Source organism: Papio anubis, chromosome 12 (genome assembly GCF_008728515.1).
Source record: "Papio anubis isolate 15944 chromosome 12, Panubis1.0, whole genome shotgun sequence".
NCBI lineage: Eukaryota > Metazoa > Chordata > Mammalia > Primates > Cercopithecidae > Papio > Papio anubis.
The window spans coordinates 10,522,093-10,548,015 of record NC_044987.1 but is presented as its reverse complement, the minus strand read 5'-3'; the positions used below and the strand labels follow the sequence as shown (position 1 = coordinate 10,548,015).

The 25,923-nt window shown below is 36.7% G+C and overlaps 1 protein-coding gene across 1 annotated transcript; it reads left to right on the top strand.

The window, feature by feature from the left end:
• Window positions 1-13,883: 13,883 nt before the first annotated feature.
• Window positions 13,884-21,032, top strand: LOC101010796 (olfactory receptor 149-like). Its single transcript, XM_021926681.2, has one exon. It carries the CDS (start codon window positions 17,665-17,667, stop codon window positions 18,595-18,597), a length of 933 nt encoding a protein of 310 aa, XP_021782373.2. The 5' UTR covers window positions 13,884-17,664; the 3' UTR covers window positions 18,598-21,032.
• The last annotated feature ends 4,891 nt before the right edge of the window (window positions 21,033-25,923 follow it).

Below are 25,923 nucleotides of genomic sequence, written 5' to 3'. Positions count from 1 at the left end.
ACATAGTCAAAGTAAGACTAAGCAAAAGGAACAAATCTGGAGACATCATACTACCTGATTTCAAACTATACTATAAGGCCATAGTCACCAAACAGCATGGCACTGGTATAAAAATAGGAATCTACAAGGAACTTAAAAAATTTACAAGAAAAAAATGAACAAGGCTGGGCATGGTGGTGCACTCCTGTAATCCCAGCAATTTGGGAGACCGAGGAGGGTGGATCACCTGAGGTCAGGAGTTCAAGACCATCCTGGACAACATGGTGAAACCCCATCTCTACTAAAAATACAAAAATTAACTGGGCATGGTGGTGTGTGTGTAATCCCAGCTACTTGGGAGGCTAAGGCAGGAGAATCTCTTGAGCCTGGGAGGCAGAGGTTGCAGTGAGCCGAGATTGCACCATTGCACTCCAGTCTGGGTGATAGAGTGATACTCCATCTCAAAAAAAAAAAAAAACACACACATCAAAAAGTGGGCGAAGCTAATGAACAGACACTTCTCAAAAGAAGACACTTATGTGGCCAACAAACATATGAAAAAATGTTCATCATCACTGGTCATTAGAGAAATGCAAATCAAAACTCAAAACCACAATGAGATACCATCTCACACCAGGTAGAATGGCTATCATTAAAAAGTCAGGAAAAAACAGATGCTGGAGAGGATGTGGAGAAATAGGAACACTTCTGCACTGTCGGTGGGAGTCTAAATTAGTTCAACCATTGTGGAAGACAGTGTGGCAATTCCTCAAGGATCTAGCACCAGAAATATCATTTGACCCAGCAATCCCATTAATGGGTATATACCCAAAGGATTATAAATCATTCTACTATAAAAGCACATGCACATGTATGTTTATTGTAGCACTGTTCACAACAGCAAAGACTTGAAACCAACCCAAACATCCATCAATGATAGACTGGATAAAGAAAATGTGGCACATAGACATCATGGAATACTATGCAGCTGTAAAAAAGGATGAGTTCATGTCTTTTGCAGGGACATGGATGAAGGTGGAAACCATCATTTTCAGCAAACTATCACAGGAACAGAAAACCAAACACTGCATGTTCTCACTCATAAGTGAGAGTTTAACAATGAGAACACATGGACACAGGGAGAGGAACATCACACACTGAGGCCTGTCTGGAGTGAGGGGTTAGGAGGGATAGCATTAGGAGAAATACCTACTGTAGATGATGGGTGTAGCAAACAACCATGGCATGCATATACCTATGTAACAAACCTGCACTTTCTGCACATGTATCCCAGAACTAAAAGTATAATAATAATAATAAATCAATTAAACCAAGAGTTGGTTTTTGAAAAAAAAATTAAGATTAATAGATTGCCAGCTAGATTAAGAAAGATAAATAGGAGATCCAAATAAGCATAATCAGAAATGATAAAGGCACTATTACAACTGATCTCACAAAAATAAAAAGATCCTCAGAGACAACTATGAACAGTTATATGGAAAAAAAGAAAAGAAAAGAAAATCTAGAGGAAATGGATAAATTCCTGGAAGTACACAATTTTCCAAGAAAAAATCAAAAAAAGATTGACATCATGAATAGACAAAATCAAATTCTGAAATTAAATGAATAATCAAGAACCTACCAACTAATAAAAAAACAAAACAAAACAAAACAAAACCTGGACCAGATAGATTCACAGCCAAATTCTACCAAATGTACAAAGAGGAACTGAAATGAATCCTAGTGAAAATATTCCAAAATATCAAGGAAACGAGACTACTGCCTAACTCATTCTATGAAGCCAGCATCAGCCTGATACCAAAATCTGGCACAGATACAATGAAAAAAGTAAACTTCAGGCCAATATTCCTCAGGAACACAGATGCAAAAATCCTTTACAAAATATTAGCAACAGAATCTTGCAGCACATCAGAAAGTTAATATACCATGATCAAGTAGGCTTTATTCCTAGGATGCAAGCCTGGTTCCTATGCAAATCAAAATGCAAATCAATAAATGTTTTTCATCACATAACAGAATTAAAAACAAAAACCACATGATCCTCTCAATAGACACAGAAAAAGCTTTCAATAAAATGCAACATCTCTTCATAAAAAAAACCCTCAACATATTCAGCATTGAAAGAACATACCTAAATAATAAGAGCCTTCTGTGACAAACCCACAGCCAACATCAAACTGAATGGACAAAAGCTGAACCCATTCCCCATGAACACTAGAATAAGACAAAGATGGCTACTGTCACCACTCCTATTCAACATGGTGCTGAAAGTCTGAGCCAAAGCAGTCAGGCAAGAGAAAGAAATAAAAGGTATCAAAATAGCAAATGAAGAAGTCAAAATATCTCTCTTTGCTGATGATGTGATTCTATACCCAGAAAATACTAAAGAATCTCCCAAAAGGCTCCTAGAACTGATAAACAACTTCAGTAAAGTTATGGAATACAAAAATCAATCTATTTTTTTTAATTTTTGGTGTTTTGTTTTTTGATTTTTTTGTTTTGTTTTGTTTTGTTTTTATTTTGAGATGGAGTCTCGCTCTGTCACCCAGGCTGGAGTGAAATGGTGTGATCTTGGCTCACTGCAACCTCCACCTCCCGGGTTCAAGTGATTCTCCTGCCTCAGCCTCCTGAGTAGCTGGGATTACAGGTGCGTGCCACCACTCCCAGCTAATTTTTGTAATTTTTTAGTAGAGATGGGATTTCACCATATTGGTCAGGCTGATCTCAATCTCCTGACCTCAGGTGATCCACCCATCGATGGCTCCCAAAGTGCTGGGGTTACAGGCGTGAGCCACCGCACCTGGCCATCAATAGCGTTTTTATACACTAACAATATCCAGGCTGACAGTGAAATCAGGAACAGAATCTCATTTACAATAGACACAAAGACAATGAAATACCTAGAAATACAGATAACCAAGGAGGTGAAAGACCTCTACAAGGAGAACTACAAGACACTGCTGAAAGAAATCAAAGATGATACAAATAAATGGAAAAATATTCCATGCTCATGTATTTGAAAAATCAATATGATAAAAATGGCCATAATGTCCAAAATGATTTACATATTCAATATTATTCCTACCAAATTACCAATGATATTCTTCATAGAAATAAAGAAAACATTCTAAAATTCATATGGAACCAAAAAAGATCCCAATTAGCCAAAGCAACCCTAAGCAAAAAGAATAAAGCCGAAGGCATAACACTACCCGACTTCAAACTATGCTATAAAGCCACAGTAACCAAAGGAAGTTGGTACTGGTACAAAAACAGACACATAGACCAATGGAACAGAATAGAAAACTCAGAAATAATGTTACAAACCTACAACTCTCCGATATTCAACAAAGCCAACAAAAACAAGCCATGGAGAAAGGACCCCCTATTTAATAAATGGTGTTGGGATAGCTGGCTTGCCGTATGCAGAAGATTAAAACTGGACCTCTACCTGTCACTATATACAAAATTAACTCAAAATAGATCAAAGATTTAAAGGTAGGACCTCGAAGGATAAAAATCTTGGAAGACAGCCTAGAAAACACTCTTCTCAACATCAGCCATGGCAAAGAGTGTTTGACTAAGTCCCCAAAAGCAACTGCAACAAGAACAAAAACAGACAAGTGGGACACTAAGTCGGACATTCACAGGCTCGAAGAAAAAGGATGGAGGAAGATGATTTGCAAACTAATCATCCAACAAAGGCTGAATATCCAGAATCTATAGGCAATTTAAATAAATTGGCAAATAAAAAACAACCCCATTAAAAATAGGCCAAGGACATGAACAAACACCTCTCAAAAGAAAACATTTAAGGCACCAACAAACATGAAAAATTTTTCAGCATCGCTAATCATGAGAGAAATGCAAATCAAAACCACAATGAGATACTATTTCATACCAGTCAGCGTGACTATTAATAAGAGTTGGAAAACAACAGATGCTGGCAAGACTGGAGAAAAGGAAATGTTTATACCCTGTTGGTGGGAATGCAAGTTAGTTATGACCATTAGACCCAGCACTGGATATATGCCCAAAGGAATATAAATTGTTCTACCTTAAGGACACACACACTCACAATTTATTTATCCAATCATTCGCTGAAGAACATCTTGATTGCTTCCAAGTTTTGGCAATTATGGAAAAGCCTCTATAAACATACATTAGCAGGTTTTGGTGTGGACATAAGTTTTCAGCTCCTTTCGGTAAACACCAAGGAGTGTTTTTCCTGTATCATATGATGAATATGTTTAGTTTTGTCAGCAGCTGCCAAACTGTCTTCCAAACTGGCTGTACTATTTTGCATTCCCACGAGCAATGAATGAGCATTCATTTGCCTCATATCCTCCCCAGCATTTGGTGGTGTCAGCGTTCTGGATTTTTGCCATTCTAGTAGATGTATAGTGTATTTCATTGTTATTTTTATTTGCATTTCTCTGATGACACACGTTATGGAACATTTTTCAAATGCCTGTTTGTTGTCTGTATGTTTTCTTTGGTGCGGTATCTGCTAAGGTATTTGGGCCGTTTTAAAATCAGAGTTTTTAAAAATATAGAGTTTTAAGTCTTCTTTGTATATTTTGAATAATAACAGTCCTTTATTACGTGTGTCTTTAACCAATATTTGCTTTCAATCTGTGGCTTGTATTTTTATTCTCTTGACAATGTCTTTTGCAGACCTGAAATTTTTAGTTTTAAGGAAGTGCAGATTAGCAATTCCTTTTTTTACGAATCATGAATTTCATGTTTTATCTAGAAAGCCATCACTAAATCCAAGGTTATCTAGATTTTCTCCTGTGTTTTTATAGGTATTTCATAGTTCTGCATTTAACATATTTAGGCCTGGAATCCCTTGGGGTTAATTTTTGTGAAGAGTGTGAATTTTATCTAGATTTTGGTTTTGTTACATGTGAATATCCAGCTATAGCTGGATTTGTTGTAGCACAATTTGTTTAAAAGGCTTTCTTTTTGCCATTTTATGTTGTCTTTGTTCTTCTTGCAGATATCGGTTGGCTATATTTTTGTGGGTCTATTTCTGGACTCTATATTCCATTGTGTTAATCTATATGTCTGTTATTTTTATGAATTACAAACTGTCTTGATGACTGTAGCTTTAAAGTAAGTCTTGAAGTTAGGTAGTGTCAGTCCTTCAACTTCATTCTTTTTCTTAATGTTGTATTGGCTATTGTAGATCTTTCACCTCTCAACATAAATTTTAATAATGAGTCTGTAGTCAGGCATGGTGGTGCACAACTGTAGTCCCAGCTACTAGGGAGGCCGAGGTGGGAGGATCACTTGAGCCCAGAAGTTCAAGGCTGCAATGAGCCAAGATTGTGCCACTGTCCTCCAGCTTGGGCAACAGAGTGAGATCGCTTCTCGATGAAAAAAAAAAATCAAATTTTCAATATTCACAAAATAGCATCTTGGGATTTTTACTGGGGTTGCATTGAATTTATAGATCAAATTGGGAAGAACTGACATTTTGACAATACTGTTTCTTTTCCACAAACATGGACTATCTCGCCACTTACTTATTTACTGGATTTCTTCCACCAAAGATTGGAGTTTTCCTCATATAGGTCTTTGTTAGATTGATACCTAAGTATTTTTTTTTCTTTGATGAGGTGTTCATGTAAATGTTATTATGCTTTTAATTTCAAATTCCATTTTTCATTACAGGGAAAGAGTTTTATCAGTATAGGGAAACACTTTTATCAGTATAGGGAAACAATTGGCTTTGGTACGTTAACCTTTTGTCCTGCAACTTTTCTATAATTGCTAATTAGTTCAAGAATTTTTTATTGTTGTTGCTGATTTTCTTTTTCTGTCAATTCTTATAGATTGTCCACATAGACAACCATATTATCTGTGAACAAAGACAGTCACACTTCTTCCTTCCCAATGAATATATCTTTTATATCCTTTTCTTGTCTTATTGTATTAGCCAAGAAAATCTTAGATCTTAGCTAATTCAGTAAGATAAGAAACATTGTATTTCCAGTACAATATTAAAAATGAGTGGTGAGAGGGGACATATTGCCTTGCTCCTGACCTTACTGGGAAAGCTGCTTGTTTCTCCTTATTAAGCATGATGTTAACTGTAAGGTTGGGTTTTTCCTTTTTCATATATATGCATTATCAAGTTGAGGAAGCTGCTCTTTATTCCTACTTTGCTGAGAGTTTTTTGCATGAATGGACATTGGACTGTGTCAAATGCTTTTTCTGTATACATTGTATGATCTTGTGAATTTTCTTTTTTAGCTTGCTGATGTAATAACTTATATGAATTGATTTGTAAGTGCTTAACCAGCCTGGTATACCTGGAATAAATTCCACTTGATCATGGTGTATATTTTTACACATTATTGGATTCAATTTACTAATATTTTGTTGAGGATTCTTTTACCTATACACTTGAGACATATTGGTCTGTAGTTTTATTTTCCAGTAACATCTTTGTCTAGTTTTGGTATTAGTTTAAGGCTGGCCTCATAAAATGAGTTTGAAAGTATTCTATGTCTATCTCCTAGAAGAAATTGTGCAGAATTGATATAATTTCTTCCTGAAATGTTGGATAGAATTTATCACTGAACCCATTTGGACCTGGTACTTTCTAGTTTGAGAAGATATTAATTATTTACTTAATTTCTTTAATAGATACAGGCCTATTAAGATTGCCCATTTCTTCTTGAACGAATTTTGGTAGAAGTGTTGTTCAAGGAACTGACTGGTCCATTTCACCTAGGTTATGAAATTTGTGGGCATATAATTTTTCATATAATTTATTATCCTGTTAAATGTGCATGGGCTCTGTAGTGATGTTCCCACATTAATTTCTAATATAAGTAGTTTGTATCTTCTCTCTTTTTTATTAGCCTGCTAGGCACAGACATCTATTTTATTGATATTTTTAAAGAATAAGCTTTTGGTTTTGTTGATGCCCTATTTTCAGTTTCAGGAATTTCTGCTCTAATTTTTACTGTTTCTTTTCTTCTTTTCTTTTCTTTCTTTTTTCCTTTCCTCTCCTCTCCTCTCCTTTCTTTGCTTTTCTTTCTTTTTGTGAAGGGATCTCACTCTGTTTCCTAGGCTGGCGTGCAGTGGAGTGATCATGGCTCACTGTGGCCTTGACCTTCCAGGCTCAAGTGATCCCTCCACCTTAGCCTTCTGAGTAGCTGGGACCATGGGCACACACCAGCCTGCCCAGCAATCTCTCTCTTTTTTTTTTTTTAATTTGTAGAAACGAGATCACACTGTGTTCCCCAGGATGGTCTCAAACTGGGCTCAAGCAATCCTTCTGCCTCAGCCTTCCAAAGTGCTGGGATTACAGGTGTGAACCACTATATCTGGCCTTATTATCTGTTTTATTCTTCATAATTTGGATTTAATTTGCTCTTTCTTTTCTAGTGTCCTAAGATTGATGCTTAAATGAATATCAGATTTTTCTTCTTTGCTAGTATGTGTATTTAATGCTACAAAATTTCCTGTAAGCACTGCTTTTGCTGTTTCCCAAAAATTTTGATAAGTTAATCTTTAATTTCCATTTAGTTTGCTTATTTTAAAATTTTTCTTGTGTTTCCTTCTTTGACCCTTTCTTGTATTGTTTAGAAACATGTTGTTTAATCGCCAGTATTTTAGACTTTTCCAGCTCCCTTTCTTTTTTGTTGTTGTTGAAACTATTTATTATAGCAATATGTTATTTCAGGGAGTATTTATAATTAAATTTCTTTGCATATTAATATTTTTAGGTACTTGTTATAGTTACTTCTTTTTTTTTAACTTTTATTTTAGGTTCAGGGTGCATGTGCACATTTGCTATATGTGTAAATTGTGTGCTGTAGGGTTTGGTGTACAAATTGTTTCATCATCCAGGTAATAAGCATAATATCTGATAGGTAGTTTTTCAGTTATCACCCTACCCCTACCCTGCACCCTGTAGTAGGCCCCAGCGTCTGTTGTTCCCTTCTTTGTGTCCATATGTCCATATGTCCATATGTTTAGCTCCCACTTATAAGTGAGAACCTGTGGTATTTTTTTTTTTCTGTTCCTGTGCTGGTTTGCTAAGGATAATGACCTCCAGCTCTATCCATGTTGCTACAAAGGACATGATCTCATTATTTTTATGGCTGCATAGTATTCCATGATGTGTATATATACTACATTTTCTTTACCCAATCTACTGTTGATGGATATTTAGGTTGATACCATGTCTTTCCCATTGTGAATAGCACTATGATAAACATACGCATGTATGTGTCTTTATGGTTGAACAATTTATATCCCTTTAGATATATACCCAATAATGGGTTTATGGTAAATGGTAATTCTGTTATAAGTTTTTTGAGAAATTGACACACTGCTTTCCACAATGGCTGAACTAATTTTTATTCCCACCAGCACTGTATAAACATTCCCTTTTCTCTACAACTTCACCAGGATCTGTTACTTTTTGACTTTCTAATGGTAGTCATTATGACTGGTGTGAAATGGTATCTCATTGTGGTTTTAATTTGCATTTCTCTAGTGATTAGTGATGTTGAGCATTTTGTCATATGCTTGTGGGCCACTTGTATGTCTTCTTTTGAAAAGTGTCTGTTTATGTCCTTTACCCACTTTTTAATGGGTTTGTTTTTTGCTTGTAAATTAAATGTGTTTAAGTTCCCTATAGATTCTGGATATTATACCTTTGTTGAATGCATAATTTGCAAATATTTCTCCGATTTTGTAATTTGTCTGTTTACTCTGTTTGTTGTTTTGTTGTTGTTGTTGTTTGTTTTTGGTGCAGAAGCTCTATTGTTCAATTAGGCCCCATTTGTTGATTTTTGTTTTTGCTGCATTTGCTTTTGGCATCTTCATCATGAAATCTTTTCCAGGTCTTATGTCCAGAACAGTATTTCCTAGGTTATCTTCCAGGATTTTTAGAGTTTTGGTTTAACATTGTATTTAATCCATCTTGAGTTTATTTTTGTGTATGGTGTAAGGAAGGGGTTCAGTTATCCCAGCACCATTTATTGAATAGGGAGTCATTTCCCCCATTGTTTGCTTTTGTCAATTTTTGTTGAAGATCAGATGGTTTTAGATGTGTGGAATTATTTTTGGACTCTGTATTCTGTTCCTGTGGTCTATTTGTCTGTTTTTGTACTAGTACCATGCTGTTTTGGTTACTGCAGCTTTGTAGTGTAGTTTGAAGTTGGGTAATGTGATGCCTTTAGCTTTGTTCTTTTTGTTTAGGGTTATCTTGGCTATTCAGGCTGTTATTAGTTCCATATGAATTTTGAAATAGCTTTTTATAATTCTGTGAGGAATGTCATTGGTAGTTTGATAGGAATGGCATTGAATCTCTAAACTGCTTTGGACATTATGTCCATCTTAACAATATTGATTCTCCCTATCCATGAGCATGGAATGTTTTTCCATTCATTTGTGTCTTTGAGTAGTGTTTTGTAATTCTCATTGTAGAGATCTTTTTCCTCTCTGGTTAGCTGTATTCCTAGTTATTTTATTCTTTTTGTGGCTATTGTGAATGGGATTGCATTCTTGACTTGGCCCTCAGCTTGGACATTGTTGCAGTATAGAAATGCTACTACTGATTTTTGTGCATTGATTTTGTATTTTGAAACTTTGCCAAAGTTGTTTATCATATCTAGGATCTTTTGGACACAGACTATGGGGTTTTCTAGATACAGAATCATATAATCTGTAAACATGGGTAAGCTGAGTAGTTCTCTTCATTTTATTTCTTTCTTCTTCCTGATTGCTCTGGCTAGGAATTACAGTACTGTGTTGAATAGGACTGGCAAGAGAGGGCATCCTTGTCTTGTTCCAGTCTTTAACAGGAATGCTTCTAGCTTTTGCCCATTCAGCATGATATTGGCAGTGGGTTTTTCATAAATGGCTCTTATTATTTTGTAGTATGTTCCTTCAATGCCTAGTTTGTTGAGAGTTTTAACATTAAGTGACATTGAATTTTATCAGAAGTCTTTTCTGCATTTATTGAGGTGATCATGTGGTTCTTGTCTTTAGTTCTATTTGTATGGTGAACCTCATTTATTGATTTCTGTATGTTGAATCAATTTTAGAATGTGTGTCATGTACAGATGAAAAGAATGTATATTCTGTTGGTTTGGGGTGGAGAATTTTGTAGATGTCTATTAAGTTTATTTCATCAAGTGTTGAGTTCAGGTCCCAAATATCTTTGTTAATTTTCTGTCACAATGATCTGTCTAATATTTAGTGGGATGTTGGAGTCTCCCACTATTATTGTGTGGTTATCGAATCCCTTTGTAGGGTTTAAGAATTGCTGTATGAATCTGGTTGCTCCGTTGTTGAGTATGTGTATATTTAGAATAGTTAGGTCTTCTTGTGAATTGGGCACTTCACCATTATGTAATATTCTTCTTTGTCTTATCTTTGTTTGTTTAAATTCTATTCTGTCCAAACTACTAATAAGTCCATCAAAGGCATTCTTCATTTTTGTTACAGTATTTTTGATCTCTGGCTTTTACTGAGGGAGGAGGTCTTTCTTCAAATGTCACTCTCTTTGTTATCATTACTCATCTGTTATTGCATGCTGTCTACTTTATCCACTTAGAGCCCCTAGCATAAAAGCACATTTTAAATTCTCAGTCTAATTATCTAGGATTTCTGCCATATTTGAATGTGGTTCATATGCTTACTCTGTCTCTTCATCTGTGCTTTTTGCCTTTTGGTATATCTGGCAGTTTTTTTCTTGATAGCTGGACATGAGGTACTGAGTAAAAGAAACTATTAGAAATAGGACACTAGTAATGTGGTGGTAATGTGTGGGGGAAGGAAAAGCTTTCTATATTCCTATGGTTGGGTCTCAGTCTTTGGTGAGATTCTGCCTTTAGACTGTGAAGTTCACAAGTGCTTCTCAGTTCCTCCCCTGTCCTTAGTTGGGACAGAATGGCTAGAGTGTGTTAGAGGTGAGACTGTTTTCCTGCCACATAGAAGGTCAGAGCTGGCTGGAGTTGGCTGTTTTCTTTCCCCTAGGTCATTTAGGCCCTGATAAAACTCCAGCAGGTTAGGTGCTGATTTAGTAGTTTCTCCTGAGGTCAGACTAAGAAAAACAGAATTCTTTGGAATACTTTAAAATGGTTCCTTTTCCACTCCCCCTGCCAGAAGCACTAAGGAACTTTTCTCCAATATTCACTATGAAAACCTGGCCAAGCTTCTGGAAGCAAACCTCACAAAAGTGTGGAGACTCTCCTATAACTGGATGCCCCTAAGTTTTTGAATCTCATACTTGTCCACACTGAGCCAGAAACCATTCATCAATTACAGTTTAGGTTTTTGTACCCCAGCACTGGTTCTGATGGAGGTTTCCATTCATGGTTTTCTGTTCCAGTAAGATGTGATTCTCTGTATTCACCTATTTCTCCAATTTTGGGGACAGTGGTTTTACCTGTGGCCTCACTCCTCTGACAGATCAAAGAAGAGTTGTTGATCTTTTAGTTTAGTCAGCTTCAGCTTTTTACTTGTTGGTAGGATAAAGGATTACCCTGAAGCTCTTACATGCTGGACCAGAAACCAGAAGTTGCCAATCGCTTTTCACAATCAGTTATTTATATTAATGAGAAATAACTGCAATAGAATTTTGAAGATTGTTTTGATATATGAACAGATTTAACTAGTATAAATTATTTGTGAAAGTTTATTTCTTGATGCTTGGTCTGAGGTGTTTATTTCCTGTTCTTACGATGCGTAAATCTTCATGGGTTCCATTAAGTCAAGAATTTGAAAGCTAACACACGAATAACTCAAGGGTATCCAAAACCACTGAAGGGGCTCCAGAGAGTTAATATGACCCAGACAAAGACTTAATATTCTGATACAATTGGACTGAAATGTGTTGGGGAGCATAAGCCTTTGAACATTTCTTCCAGCTTTCTCATAGTCTAGGAAGAAGTTTTTATGTTAGGTCAATCATATTCCTTCTCAAATCTTTATTACATGATGTAATCTCTGTGATGGTCAAAGTTGTTTAGAATACATATTTATAGCCTCTTGAAAATAATCTAATTGCGGCCGGGCACAGTGGCTCATGCTTGTAATCCCAGCACTTTGGGAGGCTGAGGCCACCTCAGGTGGATCACCTGAGATCAGGAGTTTGAGACCTTCCTGGTCAACATGGTGAAACTCCGTCTCTACTAAAAATAAAAAAATTAACCAGGCATGGTGGTGGGCACCTATAATCCTAGCTACTTGGGAGACTAAGGCACGAGAATCGCTTGAACCTGGGAGGCAGAGCTTGTAGTGAGCTGGGATTGTGCCACTGCACTCCAGCCTGGGTGACAGAGTGTGACTTTGTCTAAACAAACAAACAAACAAACAAAACAACAACAACAGAACACAACTGATTGCTCTCTAATTGATGTATAAAACCAATATAATTTATGATATTTGTTTAAAAAAAGGTTGTACTATTAGATCAGCACCTTAAGACAAATAATTTTGGAACTCTAGTAAGTCTGAAATTATTGCAGGTGTTGGTAAATTTGAGGTACTCTAGAAGATGGTTTTCAAGGGGTAAACACCAGCAATTTTCTCTGAACTCCTTTTTATCAACAAAATTAGATTATTATTAGATATATATTTGGTGTCATGACAAAATGGGAGGCATTTAGCCACTTATGCCTAGTGTTCCATTATTGGAACACTAAGCATGTGGGAGTTATTTATATCCTACTGCTTAAAGTCATCGCCAAGGTCTGATTGCAAAAATTAAAAAATTGCAACTTCAGGTGTAAATGGGTTAAGAAAGACGGGTATTGTAATAAGTAATAGAGTTTTATACTTAAAGTTTTGTTAAATTTGTTTCTGAATTATGCAGTAAACACTACACTTAACTGCTTTATGATGCTGATTTGAATCATAATAAAATAATATCTCTTAAGAGGATCAAGCCAGATCAGTGTCAGCTTTCTTTTTGTTACTTAGGAATGCTTCATATCCATAAACCCAAGTAGAGGAGAACTATGGTATAAGTGACCATTACGCTCTTTCAGAGGTTGAGGACTTATCTTTTTGCAGGATGACTTAGAAATCTATATCACTAGCCATGATATCTAGAGTAAACCTTAAATCTTCCTTTCCAAACTCTTGTTGGACATTTTTCCATATGCATATCCTGAATCGCATAAAGATTATTTTCTCTTCTGACTTAAATTCAACGAATCAATCTTTGGGGCATTAGGGTCCAAGTAACCATGCTTGATTATTGCCTCTTTGGCTTCTTTGAGAGAGTCTCCCACTGCCACCAACAAATGGACAGATAATATGTGAATAGTTATTTTTATTAGAATAATTGGGGGTTACTATAAATACATGAACATGAAACAGTAAAACCTTTCATTTAAAGGGTGGGATCTACCTCTATGGGTGAGGTCTTTTCGGTTATGTCTAGGACAAACTCTGCAGGCTTACTGAATATTTGAATTCATAAGTAGAAGTAAAACAAGGAGATACGCTGTTATTTCTGAATGAAATGAATATGATGCAAATTTATCTTTTTTACACCATAATCTGAAGTATGTTCTTGCGGATTATCATTAGGCACTAAAATTTCTCTGTGGCTGTACAACCTGTTAATTTAGTATAATATAATCTTGAGAGACTCGTGTCTGTCTCCTGAGCTATAACCTGGTGCCATAAACTCATGTTGTGCACATGTACCCTAGAACTTAAAGTATAATAAAAAAAAAAATAAAAGAAAGAATAATATATAAAGACAGTTAATGGCTGCAAGGATGCCAGGAAAACTTTTCCAAATTTGGAAGTATGAATCTGTCAGTGATTTTTTTCCCTTACTCAGGGGCAATTTCTCTCTGCACCAAGTAATTTTGGAGACAGCGAAGGTGTAGTAGAAATAAGACTGAACATGGAGTCAGAAGATTTGGGTATAACTTACTCTTCACTTTTTAGTTTCAGAAAAGTTTTTAGGTCACTGATTTTCAATGTCCTTATCTGGAAATTACAACAGTCTTGCAAGGCTTTTCTGAGAATGAATTAAGAGAAAATAAAATTACATTATAAAAGTAAAGCAATACAAAATAAGATTATTTAGAATTATTATCTTTAAATGAATATTAGGAAGTCAGAATTAGTAACTACTCAGCAAAGCATTCCTACTGTTCTGTGTATGAGACCCAAATCTGCCCACTAACAGATGTAGATACTTGTTCAATTCACTTACATTCTTTGTGCCTTGGCTTTCTGATGTAAAATGGGAATTAACACTACCTGTTTTACAGAGTTTTGGTAAAGACTAAGAGAGTTAATATGCATAAAATATTCAGTACAATGCTTGTACATATTTGTTTTTAACATAATTGAGGATTTTTGTTTTTTTAATGCTACATACCATACACGAAAGCATCCCAATGAGCATCTACCATCCCAAGGGACTCTTCTTCAGCAGCATTCTGGCTTTCCCCATGGCATGTGCTTCTCTTCTTCTAAGATGCATTAAAAATGGTATTAATTTGTTACCATGGTAACTACTACACATATATTCGTAGTTCTTATTGGTTTTTCTGTTTGTTGTTTTGGGGGGGTTTTAAACTTTTATTTTGGGTTCAGGAGTACATGTGAAGGTTTGCTACATAGGTAAACTCACGTAATGGGGGTTCCTTGTGTGGATTATTTAATCACTCAGGTACTTAAGCCCAGTATCCAGTAGGTATCTTTTCTGCTCCTCTTCCCCTTCCCACCTTCAATCCTCAAGTAGACCCCCATGACCATTTCCTTCTTTGTGTTCATAAGTTCTTATCATTTAGCTCCCACTTATAAGACAGAACATGCAGTATTTTGTTTCCTGTTCCTGCATTAGTTTGCTAAGGGTAATGTTTTAAAGGTGAATAGATCTATCATGTTTGAAGTACAGGTGTTGAAATGTCACCACAGGCAAAGACATAAACATGTAAGAGACAGGCACAAAAAGAACCATGAACCCTTGAGGTCAGGGTTGGAGTCCATTCTTCAGACAAGCACACTGGGAAAAGGTGTATATATTTTCTCTTTCAAAGCATCTCACTTTTGCTATTTTATTTTGGGTGGCAAATGTGGTTAACTTTAATTGCTCCCTCTTAGCTACCAATGACTACATCATGAGAAATGCCCAACGGTATCTGAAGAAAGTAATCCAGGGAGAATGAGTGTGTTCAAGTCTTGATAGTATACCCCCTTGGGACCTCCTTCTATAAACACCAAATTTCAGTTCCTGAGGCTGAGATACCACACTCTTCTGGAAACCAGAGAATGTGACTTGGATTCTCTTTTACAATACTGCAGAAAATTCCACAATGATCTATGTGGACTGCATGAGTGTTCAGAGGTATTAAAGTTTCAGATTTTGTATTTAAATGTATGATTCATTTAAGTGTATTTTTATATGAGGTGTTAGGCATGGGTCTGTGATCATTAGTTTTGTTTTTGTTTTGTTTTGTTTTACTGTATGAATGGCTAATTGTTTCAGAATTATTCGGTATTTGTTGAAAAGATCATTTTTCTCTATTCACTTGCCATTGCACAATTTGTCAAGAATTAATTGACCACATATGTGTGGTTCTGTTCTCAGAATCTCTGTTCTGTTCTATTGAGCTGTAAGTCTCTTCATCAATACCATCAAGACCACATGGTCTTGATTTAACATAGCACTATAGTAAGTTTTAAAATCTGATAGTATGAGCCCTCAAACTTTGTTGTTTTTCAAAAGCGTTTGTTTATTACAATTATTATTTTTTACATATAAACTTTAGAATCATCTTCTTAATATCTAAAAAAAAAAAACCTGTTGGAATTCAGATGGAGATTGCATTGATGATACACGTTAGGGAGAACTGATTTTTTAACAATGTTGAGTCTTTCAATTCATAAACAGAGTTCATTTCTCCATTTTTATATGTCTTATTTGATTGCTTCCATTAATGTTTTATTTTCAATATACTGATCCTGAACATATTTTACTAGACTCGAAACTGTGTATTTTGGTGCTGTTATAAATGATAGTATTCATTTTACTTTTGATTTACAATTTTTGGTTGCTAATCTATGGAAATATAACACATTTTTGTATATTGACTTTGCATCCAGTGACTTTGCTAAACTCCCTTATTAGTTCTAGAAGCTTTTATTGTAGATTCCTCGGGATTTATTATGGAGATAAACATATTGTATGTAAATAGAAAAATTTTTTACTTTGTATCCTCTTGAGTTATTTCTGCCTTTGTCGCACTGGTTAGAACTCCCAGTATGATGTTAAATATTTCCAATCTCTTAAGCATCAATTCTATATTTCAGTTCTGAAAGTTTTCTCTGTTTCATTTTTTATAGTTTATATTTGTCTACTGAGAACTTCTAATCTTTCATTTATTTTAAATTTATTTATTTATACCTCATGGAGCACAGTCATAACAGACACTTTAATATTTTTGATAATTCTAAAGTCTGGGTAATCTCAGGGTTGGTATTTGTTGATCATCTCTTCTGTTGAGAATTGGTTACATTTTCTTGATTTTTTTGTATGCTAAATAATTTCAGATTTCATTCTGAATGCTTTTCATGTTATGCTATTTAGACTCTAGATCCTGTTAAAATTCTCTGGAGAATATTGATTCTTGTTTGTTTCTTTGTTCGTTTTAACACATTGTCAATCCATAGCATCAGACAAGTAGTTCCTCTTGCCTTCCATGGGCAATGTTTCCAATATCAGTTCAATTTTCAAAGCCTTTAATATGCCGCATTGTGTTTGTCCTTCAAATGTACTGCTCAGAAGTTAGTATGAGATTTTGTCACTCAGGGGTCAAAGCTTTTGTGATACTTCCTTGGGTCTGTTCCACACATGCACAGCTTAGGAGTGAGCTCTGGCTTTGTTTCCTTCTCCAGCTGTCTTATCTAAAGAAATATATACCAATCTCCCCTGTCGACCCCTTTACACACACACACACACACACACGCCCACACACACACACACTCCTCCATGCTTGCATCTTCTGTTCAGAAAGTGGAGTTTATCTCTAAGTTTTTGTTTCTCATGCTATTGCCTCATAGTTTTAAAATTGCGAAGACGGTTGTGACACAGCTGGAATTAAAACTAGAGAGAGAGACAATGCAGGAATTCCCTCACATGCTTTGATCACAGAGGCCTCTTTTATCAGGTTTCCTAGTGAAAAACACGGGTCATCTATTGGGGTTTCAGCATCCTGAGCAGCCTCCACTCTGTTCTGTAACTTTGGCCACCCTCCGTTCAAAACCACAAGATTAGAGGAGAAATGTAGCAGAAATTCGTATTTGTAGGGGTTTCTCCTCTAGGTTTGTCTCCTCTTGCCCATCTGCCTCTTCTGTTTGCTTTTCAGAGTTCTTAGGCAAATAAGTTTTGTGATTTTATATAAAGTTTTAATTGTATTCTGTGAGAAAGAGGCTGTGGTGACCTTAATCCAACTTGGCCAAAACCAAAAGTTAAAGACTACGGTCAAGAATTTTTATCATCCTTATATTTTTATGTAGATCTGACCCTACATAAGAAGGTTGATTGTGGAATGTTAAAACATGAAGCCAGCACATCTGTCACACAGCTTCCTGATTTGATGTCTGTATTCATACTTTGCAGGCCTGTGTTCTTTTTTGAGGTCCAACGCTCTGACAAAGATGAGGAATTTCTCCGTGGTGACTGAATTCATCCTGCTGGGCATCCCGCACACGGAGGGTCTGGAGACTATGCTGTTGGTCCTGTTTTTGTCCTTCTTCATCTTCACCCTTATGGGGAACCTGCTCATCTTGCTGGCTATTGTCTCCTCCACTCGGCTTCACACGCCCATGTACTTCTTCCTGTGCAAACTGTCTATTTTTGACATATTTTTCCCTTCTGTGAGTTCCCCTAAGATGCTGTGCTATCTTTCGGGGAACAGCCGAGCCATCTCCTATGCAGGCTGTGCGTCCCAGCTCTTCTTCTACCATTTCCTGGGTTGCACTGAGTGTTTCCTGTACACGGTGATGGCCTACGACCGCTTCGTTGCCATTTGTCACCCTCTACGCTACACCGTAATCATGAGCCACAGAGCGTGCGTCATCCTAGCCATGGGGACCTCATTCTTTGGCTGCATTCAGGCCACCTTTCTGACCACTCTCACCTTCCAATTGCCTTACTGTGGCCCCAATGAGGTGGACTATTATTTCTGTGATATCCCAGTCATGCTGAAGCTGGCATGCGCAGATACCTCCGCCCTGGAGATGGTGGGGTTCATCAGCGTGGGCCTCATGCCCCTCAGCTGTTTCCTTCTCATCCTCACCTCTTACAGCTGCATCATTTGCTCCATCCTGCAGATCCACTCTGCCGAGGGCCAACGCCATGCCTTCTCCACCTGCAGCGCCCACCTCACTGCCATCCTCCTCTCCTTTATGCCAGTGGTTCTCATCTACCTGCAGCCCACCCCCAATCCCTGGCTTAATGCAACTGTTCAAATCCTGAATAACTTGGTCACCCCCATGCTGAATCCTTTGATCTATAGTCTGAGAAATAAGGAAGTTAAATATTCTCTGAGAAAGGTTCTGCAGCCAGTAGCTTTCCTTCCTGGGAGGTGATAGAAAAGGATCCGTAGCTTAACACTAATACCACCACAATACTTAAAAAGGTATTGCCTTTTGTGTAATAAGGAGCACAGATATTCTCATGGCCCCCTTTTACAGGTGACAAAGTGAAGACTTGAAGACATAAAGTGAATGACTTAAGGTGAGGTAACTAATAAATTATCCTGTCCGGGAAAAATTATCTCTTGCCACTTGGCAAGACATTCTGGACCTTCTCTTCACTTGTCTCTTCAATTTTTCTGCCCTTACATCTTCTCCATCTCTCCTATTTCTCCTTACTCTGGCACTTTTTCATCTCCGCTGGCATGCTTATCTAATTAACCCGTTAAGTGTCAGCACTGATTAAACAAACCTTCCTTTGATAGTGTAGAAGTTGCAGAAAAATGGAAGAGGTTCAGCTACATGGAGGTGGTATCCTGCAACTTCTTAAGCATAAAGAAGTTGTATAAAATAAAAAAACTTCTGGATGGAATGTAAGGTGGGTCTCTTATGGATGAATCCGAGGAACTAGTGCACTCTGTCACCTATAAAGACTGTCTGTTAGTCTTAGATCTATAAACAGGCCTTGGTCTGGTGCTGAAGCAGTAGGTGAAAGAGAATGTGGAGAGGGTGGATAAAAGGAGTCTGTGAGGGGTGACTGCTTCTGTTGTTTTTTAGTATTAGAAAATGTGAGTCTGGCTGTGTAATCCCTGGCACAGACATGGGGCATTGCAAAGTCCAAGCTGCTGTTTTATGGTTTGGATACTCTGTTTACACAAAGCCTTTGACTTCAGTTTTCTCCCACCTATATGTCTTTGTTCTTCCTAGTGAGCTTAACATAAGAAATGTGCTATTTACAATTCAGACCACAATTTGATGGGAAGAAGAGCAGTGAGAAGATGGTGATGGGAAAGAAGGGGACTGTGGGAAGAAAAGGGGGTGCCAAGGAGGGAAAGGCAGAGGCAAGTCTCCCTTCCTTTTGACTCTCTTCAGGATCTGAGGTCAGTCAAGAAATCTGAGGTCAGCCAGGGAATCTGCCAGGTTGAATCAGACACAACATTTGTTTGGACCTCATATGAGGGTAGTGAGCAGATCCACGCTTTTGAAGGAAGCACACTTTTTCCTGCTCTATTTTCTCAAGCTCTGCGCCTTTTATTCTCTCCACCTGCAGTGCTCTTTCAGGTCTTCAGCTGGACAAACTCATTCCCATCATTCAACGCCCAGTTCAAATGCCATTTACCATGCAAAAACTTTATCTCAAGCAGAGTCAGAGTCCCCACTTTTCTATGTTTTGAATCAGACTTGACAATGTCATCACTCCATTGTGTCGGAATATGTTTTGGCAAAGCATTTTCGAAAAGCAAAAGTCAGATAGGTTCATGGAGCGTGAGGACAAAAAAGGGCCCATTGGGGATGGACAATACAGAAGTGACAGCTCATTTGTTGACCTGATGTAGGTCTGAATCCCAGATGATTTTTTGTTGTGGTTGGTGAAACAGAATTTCAGTCTTCTCGTATCTGTCAGTTTTTGTTCACCTATTAAGCATCTCCAGAGTAATGAGAGCATATTCTTCTTCTAGCCTTTGAGAAAAAACTTCAGTGATAGTCACAGTCCTTGTCTTTTAAAGAGTTTTTATCAAATGAGGAAACATTATAGCAGTCATTTTCATATTTGTTCAAAAAAACATTTATGAAGCTGTCATTTAGGCAAAGTGCAAAATAGAGAGGAAGGCAGGGAAATAGAGCACCAAAGACCAAAATGTAGTGAGTGAACTAATGCACACATTCAATAGATAACTGAGGATATCAAGGCCCTCCGTCTAATCCTTCCTTCTCCTACTTACTTAAAGTTTGGCCCAGAAGAAAATGAGTTGTTGGGGTGAGGAAATCTTCATTAAGAGAAATTTAAGTCATCATTGCTTACTAAGCAACCTTAATAAGCAGGGAGCTTAGTAAGTAGAAGAAGAAATTCATATATATATATGTGTGTGTGTGTATATATGTGTATGTTCTGTCTCGAGTTGTGAGCCTCGTTTTCTTCCCTCGCAACATGGAAATAGCAATGCCTTTCTTTCATTGCTGTTGTAAAGATTGAATGACACAAAAGCAAAATACTCATCTGACTTAATGTAGGGACTCCAAAAACTTGGTAATTATAATATTTTTTGTATTTTTAAGAATTGTTTTTAGCTTACTCCCTCACTTCATTCTGGTCTTTAATGCTCAAATGTTACAACCACAGAGAATACTTCTACACTTATACTATTAAAGTACTCTCCCCCCTTCATCACACTTTTCTTACGTATCTTGCTAAATGTATATATTTTTAACTTTCGTTTTAGGTTCAGTTTTCTCTGCTTTAGTTTTTGGAGTTTATATTTGTCTACTGAGAACTTCTACTCTTCCATTTACTTTAAATTTGTTTATTTATATCTTACGGAGCACAGTCATAACAGATGCTTTAATATTTTTGATAATTCGAATGTCTGGGTAATCTCAGGGTTGGTATTTGTTGATTGTCTCTTCTGTTGAGAATTGGTTACATTTTCTTGATTTTTTGTATGCTAAATAATTTCAGATTTCATTCTAGACACTTTTCATATTATGCTATTTAGACTCTAGATCCTGTTAAAATTATCTGGAGAATACTGATTTTTGTTTGCTTGCTTGTTTGTTTTAACACATTGTCAATCCATAGCATCAGACAAGTAGTTCTTCTTACCTTCCATGGGCAATGTTTCCAATGTCAGTTCAATTTTCAAAGCCTTTAATATGCCACATTGTGTTTGTCCTTCAAATGTACCCCTCGGAAGTTAGTATAAGATTTTGCCACTCAGAGGTCAGTCTAAGACCTGGGTGGTGTTTCAAATTGTGATTCAGTTTTCAAAGACTTTGTGATACTTCCCCGGGTCTGTTCCACACATGCTCAGCTTAGGAGTGAGCTCTGGCTTGTTTTTCTTCCCCAGTTCTCTTATCTGAAGAAATATACACCAGTCTTCCCTGCTGACCCCTTTACACACACACACACACGTGCGCGCGTGCACACACACACACACACTCCTTCATTTATTATTATAAACTAGGGTTAATAATGGAAATGTAAGATTCATTTAACATTCAAAAATCAATCAGTGTAATTCACCAATAAACAAGACAAAATAGAAAAACCTATGTGCATTCCCATTAAAAACTCTCAGGAAATTCGGAATAGAGGAGCATGTCCTCAACCTGTAAAAAAGCATCTACTAAGATTGTCGGCTAACATTATGCTTAACGGTGAACCATTGAATGCTTCCTCTGTCTGTTTTTGAGCTTTCATCTCTCATTTCTAAATTCATCCTTTTTACAGTCTCTGTAATAATGAAGTAAAATAATGAAGTAAAAAACCTTGTAAAATAGTTCTTCTTTGCCCTTGGATAATGTGTTATGTGTCGTCAATACAGGGCCCTGGAGGGACACCTAAAGAGAAATGGATTTTGTCCTCCTGGTAAAGGCTTTTCTCTCTTGCCCATATCCTATAGAGCATATTTTCTTTTTCTCTACTGTAGGGCCTCTCATGGTTTCTTCCATGCTAGGCTGGCGTGGGCTGGAAATTTCTCCAGCAGTTGGCCACCACTCATTTTTATTTATTTATTTTTTCACCACTAAACTGAGGCAGTGGTGGCATTGCCAAGAGACTTGAAAGAAACTTGCAACCCAATGGAGATCAATGTTCTTCCTATCTCAGGGCACATGCACGTACCCTGGGGGGCGGTCCCACAGGGCAATTAATGCAGCAAGCTAGGTACACAGTTTTTACCTGATGCAGCCAGCCTGCTGCCTCAGCCCAAGATGGACAGTTTTATCATTTAGATAACTAAATCTTGCTAATTGTGCAGCATTAGGTAGACAGTTTGGAGACCAGTCTCTTATATTGTTATAATCCAAATTAAATATATAAATGCTTTGAAAATTATGCTTCATATAGAAAATATAAATTAGCAATGACTATATAAGTAATATACATTTATGTATAAGAACATACCTTTATTATAAACAAATATAAAACATGCAAGCATAGAATAAAGACAAATAGCACACTCCTCAGAAATAACCATAATAATATATTCCTGTACAGTTTTCATCAATATATGTGAGGGTGTATTCATTTACTTATATAACTACTAGATGACATTTAATTTGGTATAATCTTTCTGAAATGTGATATATAGCAAACGTTTATAAAATATTCTTATCATTGACCCAGAAACTACTTTTCTAAGAACAAATTTTAAGGAAAGAGTATGAATAATAATTTAGCTATTAGAATGACTTGACATTTTGTATCATCAAAAAGGAAAACTAAAAGAAACCTAATGGTTTTAAAAAAAGGAATGAACTATCACTCAGTAAATATTAGCTATTCCTATTAACAGGACGTCTTAGAGCTGAAAATAGTCATCAAGTTTATTTGATCAATTCACCGTTTTTAATTGAGGCCCAGAAAGAGGACACTATATACCTCAATAGTCATTCCATGATAATGTAAATATGTATCTAATTAACAGTTTATCTTCTACTATGCTATTTTATCTACTATAATAACAAACATAAATTAAAATACCATTTAAATTGTAATTAAAATAAAATGAAGGGGAGGACGAGCATAGCTGATTTTTTTCACTTTGTTCCATTTTCCTACTTAGTGGATTGTACTTATTTGGCTTCACACTCGGCCTTTCTACAGGGAAAGAATGAGTCATGCGGACTGCATTATGCAAGTTCCGGTGACAAACTCAGTTCTCCTTTAAATTAATATATTGACCTTCTGGTTGTGGATCTATCTCCCATGTAACCTGACTGAATCAGAAGACTGACAATACCTTCCAATGTCCTGCATTTGTTGTAATTTAAAAACTAGCATTCTGCTCCTGTGCATCAGCTGGTTGAGCTTGGTTACTGTGAAATCCATTCCCAAAAGAATGATTTCCTCTGCAGACAAAATTAGATGTGCAAGCTTGCAGAGCTGAGGGCAGATTCTAGACTAAAATTAATATAGCAGGGCTGTGACTGTCATTCTGTGGGGCCTTTTGAACAGCCTGCCAGGCTTCTCCTGGGGTGCACTTATCTATATTAAATATTCCCTACACAATTATACTGATAGAACTGTGGAAGACAGAGGCTTAGGCGTTTTGTGCTGGAGCCAGGTTTCCAATGTAAGTCCTCTAAGTCCTGCTTCTATGCTCTTTTGATAATTCTTAAATTTTTCTACTAAAGTAACTCAAATGGCAGATAAGAGTTAATATGCTAAAGGCATGAAATGAGGAGGAGAATACAGGTTAAAATTGTGGCAATTTTTAAGTGTCTTATTTATATTCAACCTTCTAGTACATCAATAATTTTAACATAAAAATTGCTGGGTTTACACCATCACATTTTTAAGCCAAATTAGGTCTTTAAGAAAATGAACTCTGTTTATGCTTTACATGAGTTTTCCCAAGTCTGTCTTCAGCTGTGCCTTGTCCACAATTTGAGAAACACTGTATTGTTTTCTTCCCAGCCATGTTAAAAGACACTGTGAATGTTTGTGAGAGATTAATGTTTGTGGATGATGTTATCACTCCTAAATAGATTGTAAACCTGTATGCAGAAAGGTATGTGTATATGTATTGGGTCTGACATTTCATTACAAATAACTATTTCTCAATATGTTGAGATTCTGTTTAAGGTTTATAGCCATAAAACTGATAGCTTCCTGAGAAGTGCATGTACAACTTGCCTGTACCCATTTTAGGAAAAAGAAAATCCAAGCCTTTAAAGAAGAAAGGGCTTCATAGTTTTCAAGTCAGAGGAATCATAACAAATGATGTTGTATCAAATTTATAAAGATTTACAATTTTATGTGTTCCCACATTTTACTTATCTTACTCTCATGACGGTTTTATAAGAAAGGAAGAATTAGAGTAGTGTAATTTCTTTACAAATGAGTATATCCAGGAATACAATTTCACAAGCGAATCTGGAGCCAGGGCTTCCTGTCTCCCAATTTACACATGGCCTCCTGACTAGGAAAGATAAAGGAGACCAAAACTACAACCAGTACAGAAATGAATCTGTATTAGTCCGTTTTCACATTGCTATAAGGAACTGCTGGAGACTAGGTAATTTATAAAGCAAAGAAGTTTAATTGACAGTTGACTCACAGTTCTGCATGACTGGGGAAGCCTTAGGAAACTTACAATCATGGCAGAAGGGAAAGCAGGCACATCTTACATGGCAGGAGGTGTGAGAGCAGGAAAAACTACCATTTATAAAATCATCAGATCTTGTGAGAATTCACTCACTATCACAAGAACAGCATGGAGGAAACCGCCCCCATAATCCAGTCACCTCCCTCTCTTGACACTTAGGGATTACAGGTCTCTCTGTCAACACATGGATGTGGACACAGGGCTAAACCATATGAGTCCTTGACATGTAGTATAGTAAATGGTCATATTTGGCTGATTCTGTGAAGTTAAACATTGCTCCATTTGTTTATTGGCTACTGGGCATTCTGTTTTCAGTGTGAATTGCTGCTTATATCCTTTGCCTGGTTTTCTATTAGGCTCCTTGTCCTTCACTTATTAATTTGTGGGGTTTTTTAAAGTATGGATATCAATCCTTTTGTGTTTCAATTATCCTTTTCTGATTTGTAGCTTGCCTTTAGCTTCTGTATGATGCCTTTTACTGTGAAGTTTTTTAATGTGGCTATATTTATGACTCATTTTCTTTAAAAATTATGCTCACTTGAAGTCATAAAGTCCTCTATATTCTCTTATTTTTATATTATAATCATTTCAGAATAATTACATATAGCAAAATGAACAGGTATTAAGTATATAATTCAATGAGTTTTGATAAATATATTCACTCAAATAACTAGTACACCTATCAAGATAAAGAGTTCTTGAAGGCATGAACCAAACCAAACTATAGTGACAGAGAAGAAGGTCAGTTGTTACTTTGGGATAGGGCTAGAGGAAGGGATGGATTACCAAAAGGCACAGGAATATTGGGAGTGAGGGAAATGTTTATTATATTGAATGTGGTAGTAGTTCACAGGTGCATACATATATCAACCTGACTAAATTGGAAATTTTAAATATGTATGGTTTTTTACTTAAATTATACCTCCAAAAGTTGTTTTAAAAAAGCTGTTGGGGCCAGACGCGGTGGCTCACGCCTGTAATCCCAGCACTTTGGGAGGCCGAGGTGGGCGGATCACAAGGTCAGGAGATCAAGACCATCCTGGCTAACACGGTGAAACCCCCTCTCTACTAAAAATACAAAAAATTAGCCGGGCGTGGTGGCGGGCGCCTG

What these genes read in the sequence shown, in the direction of transcription:
- LOC101010796 (XM_021926681.2), top strand. Translation starts at nt 17,665, where the DNA reads ATGAGGAATTTCTCCGTGGTGACTGAATTCATCCTGCTGGGCATCCCG.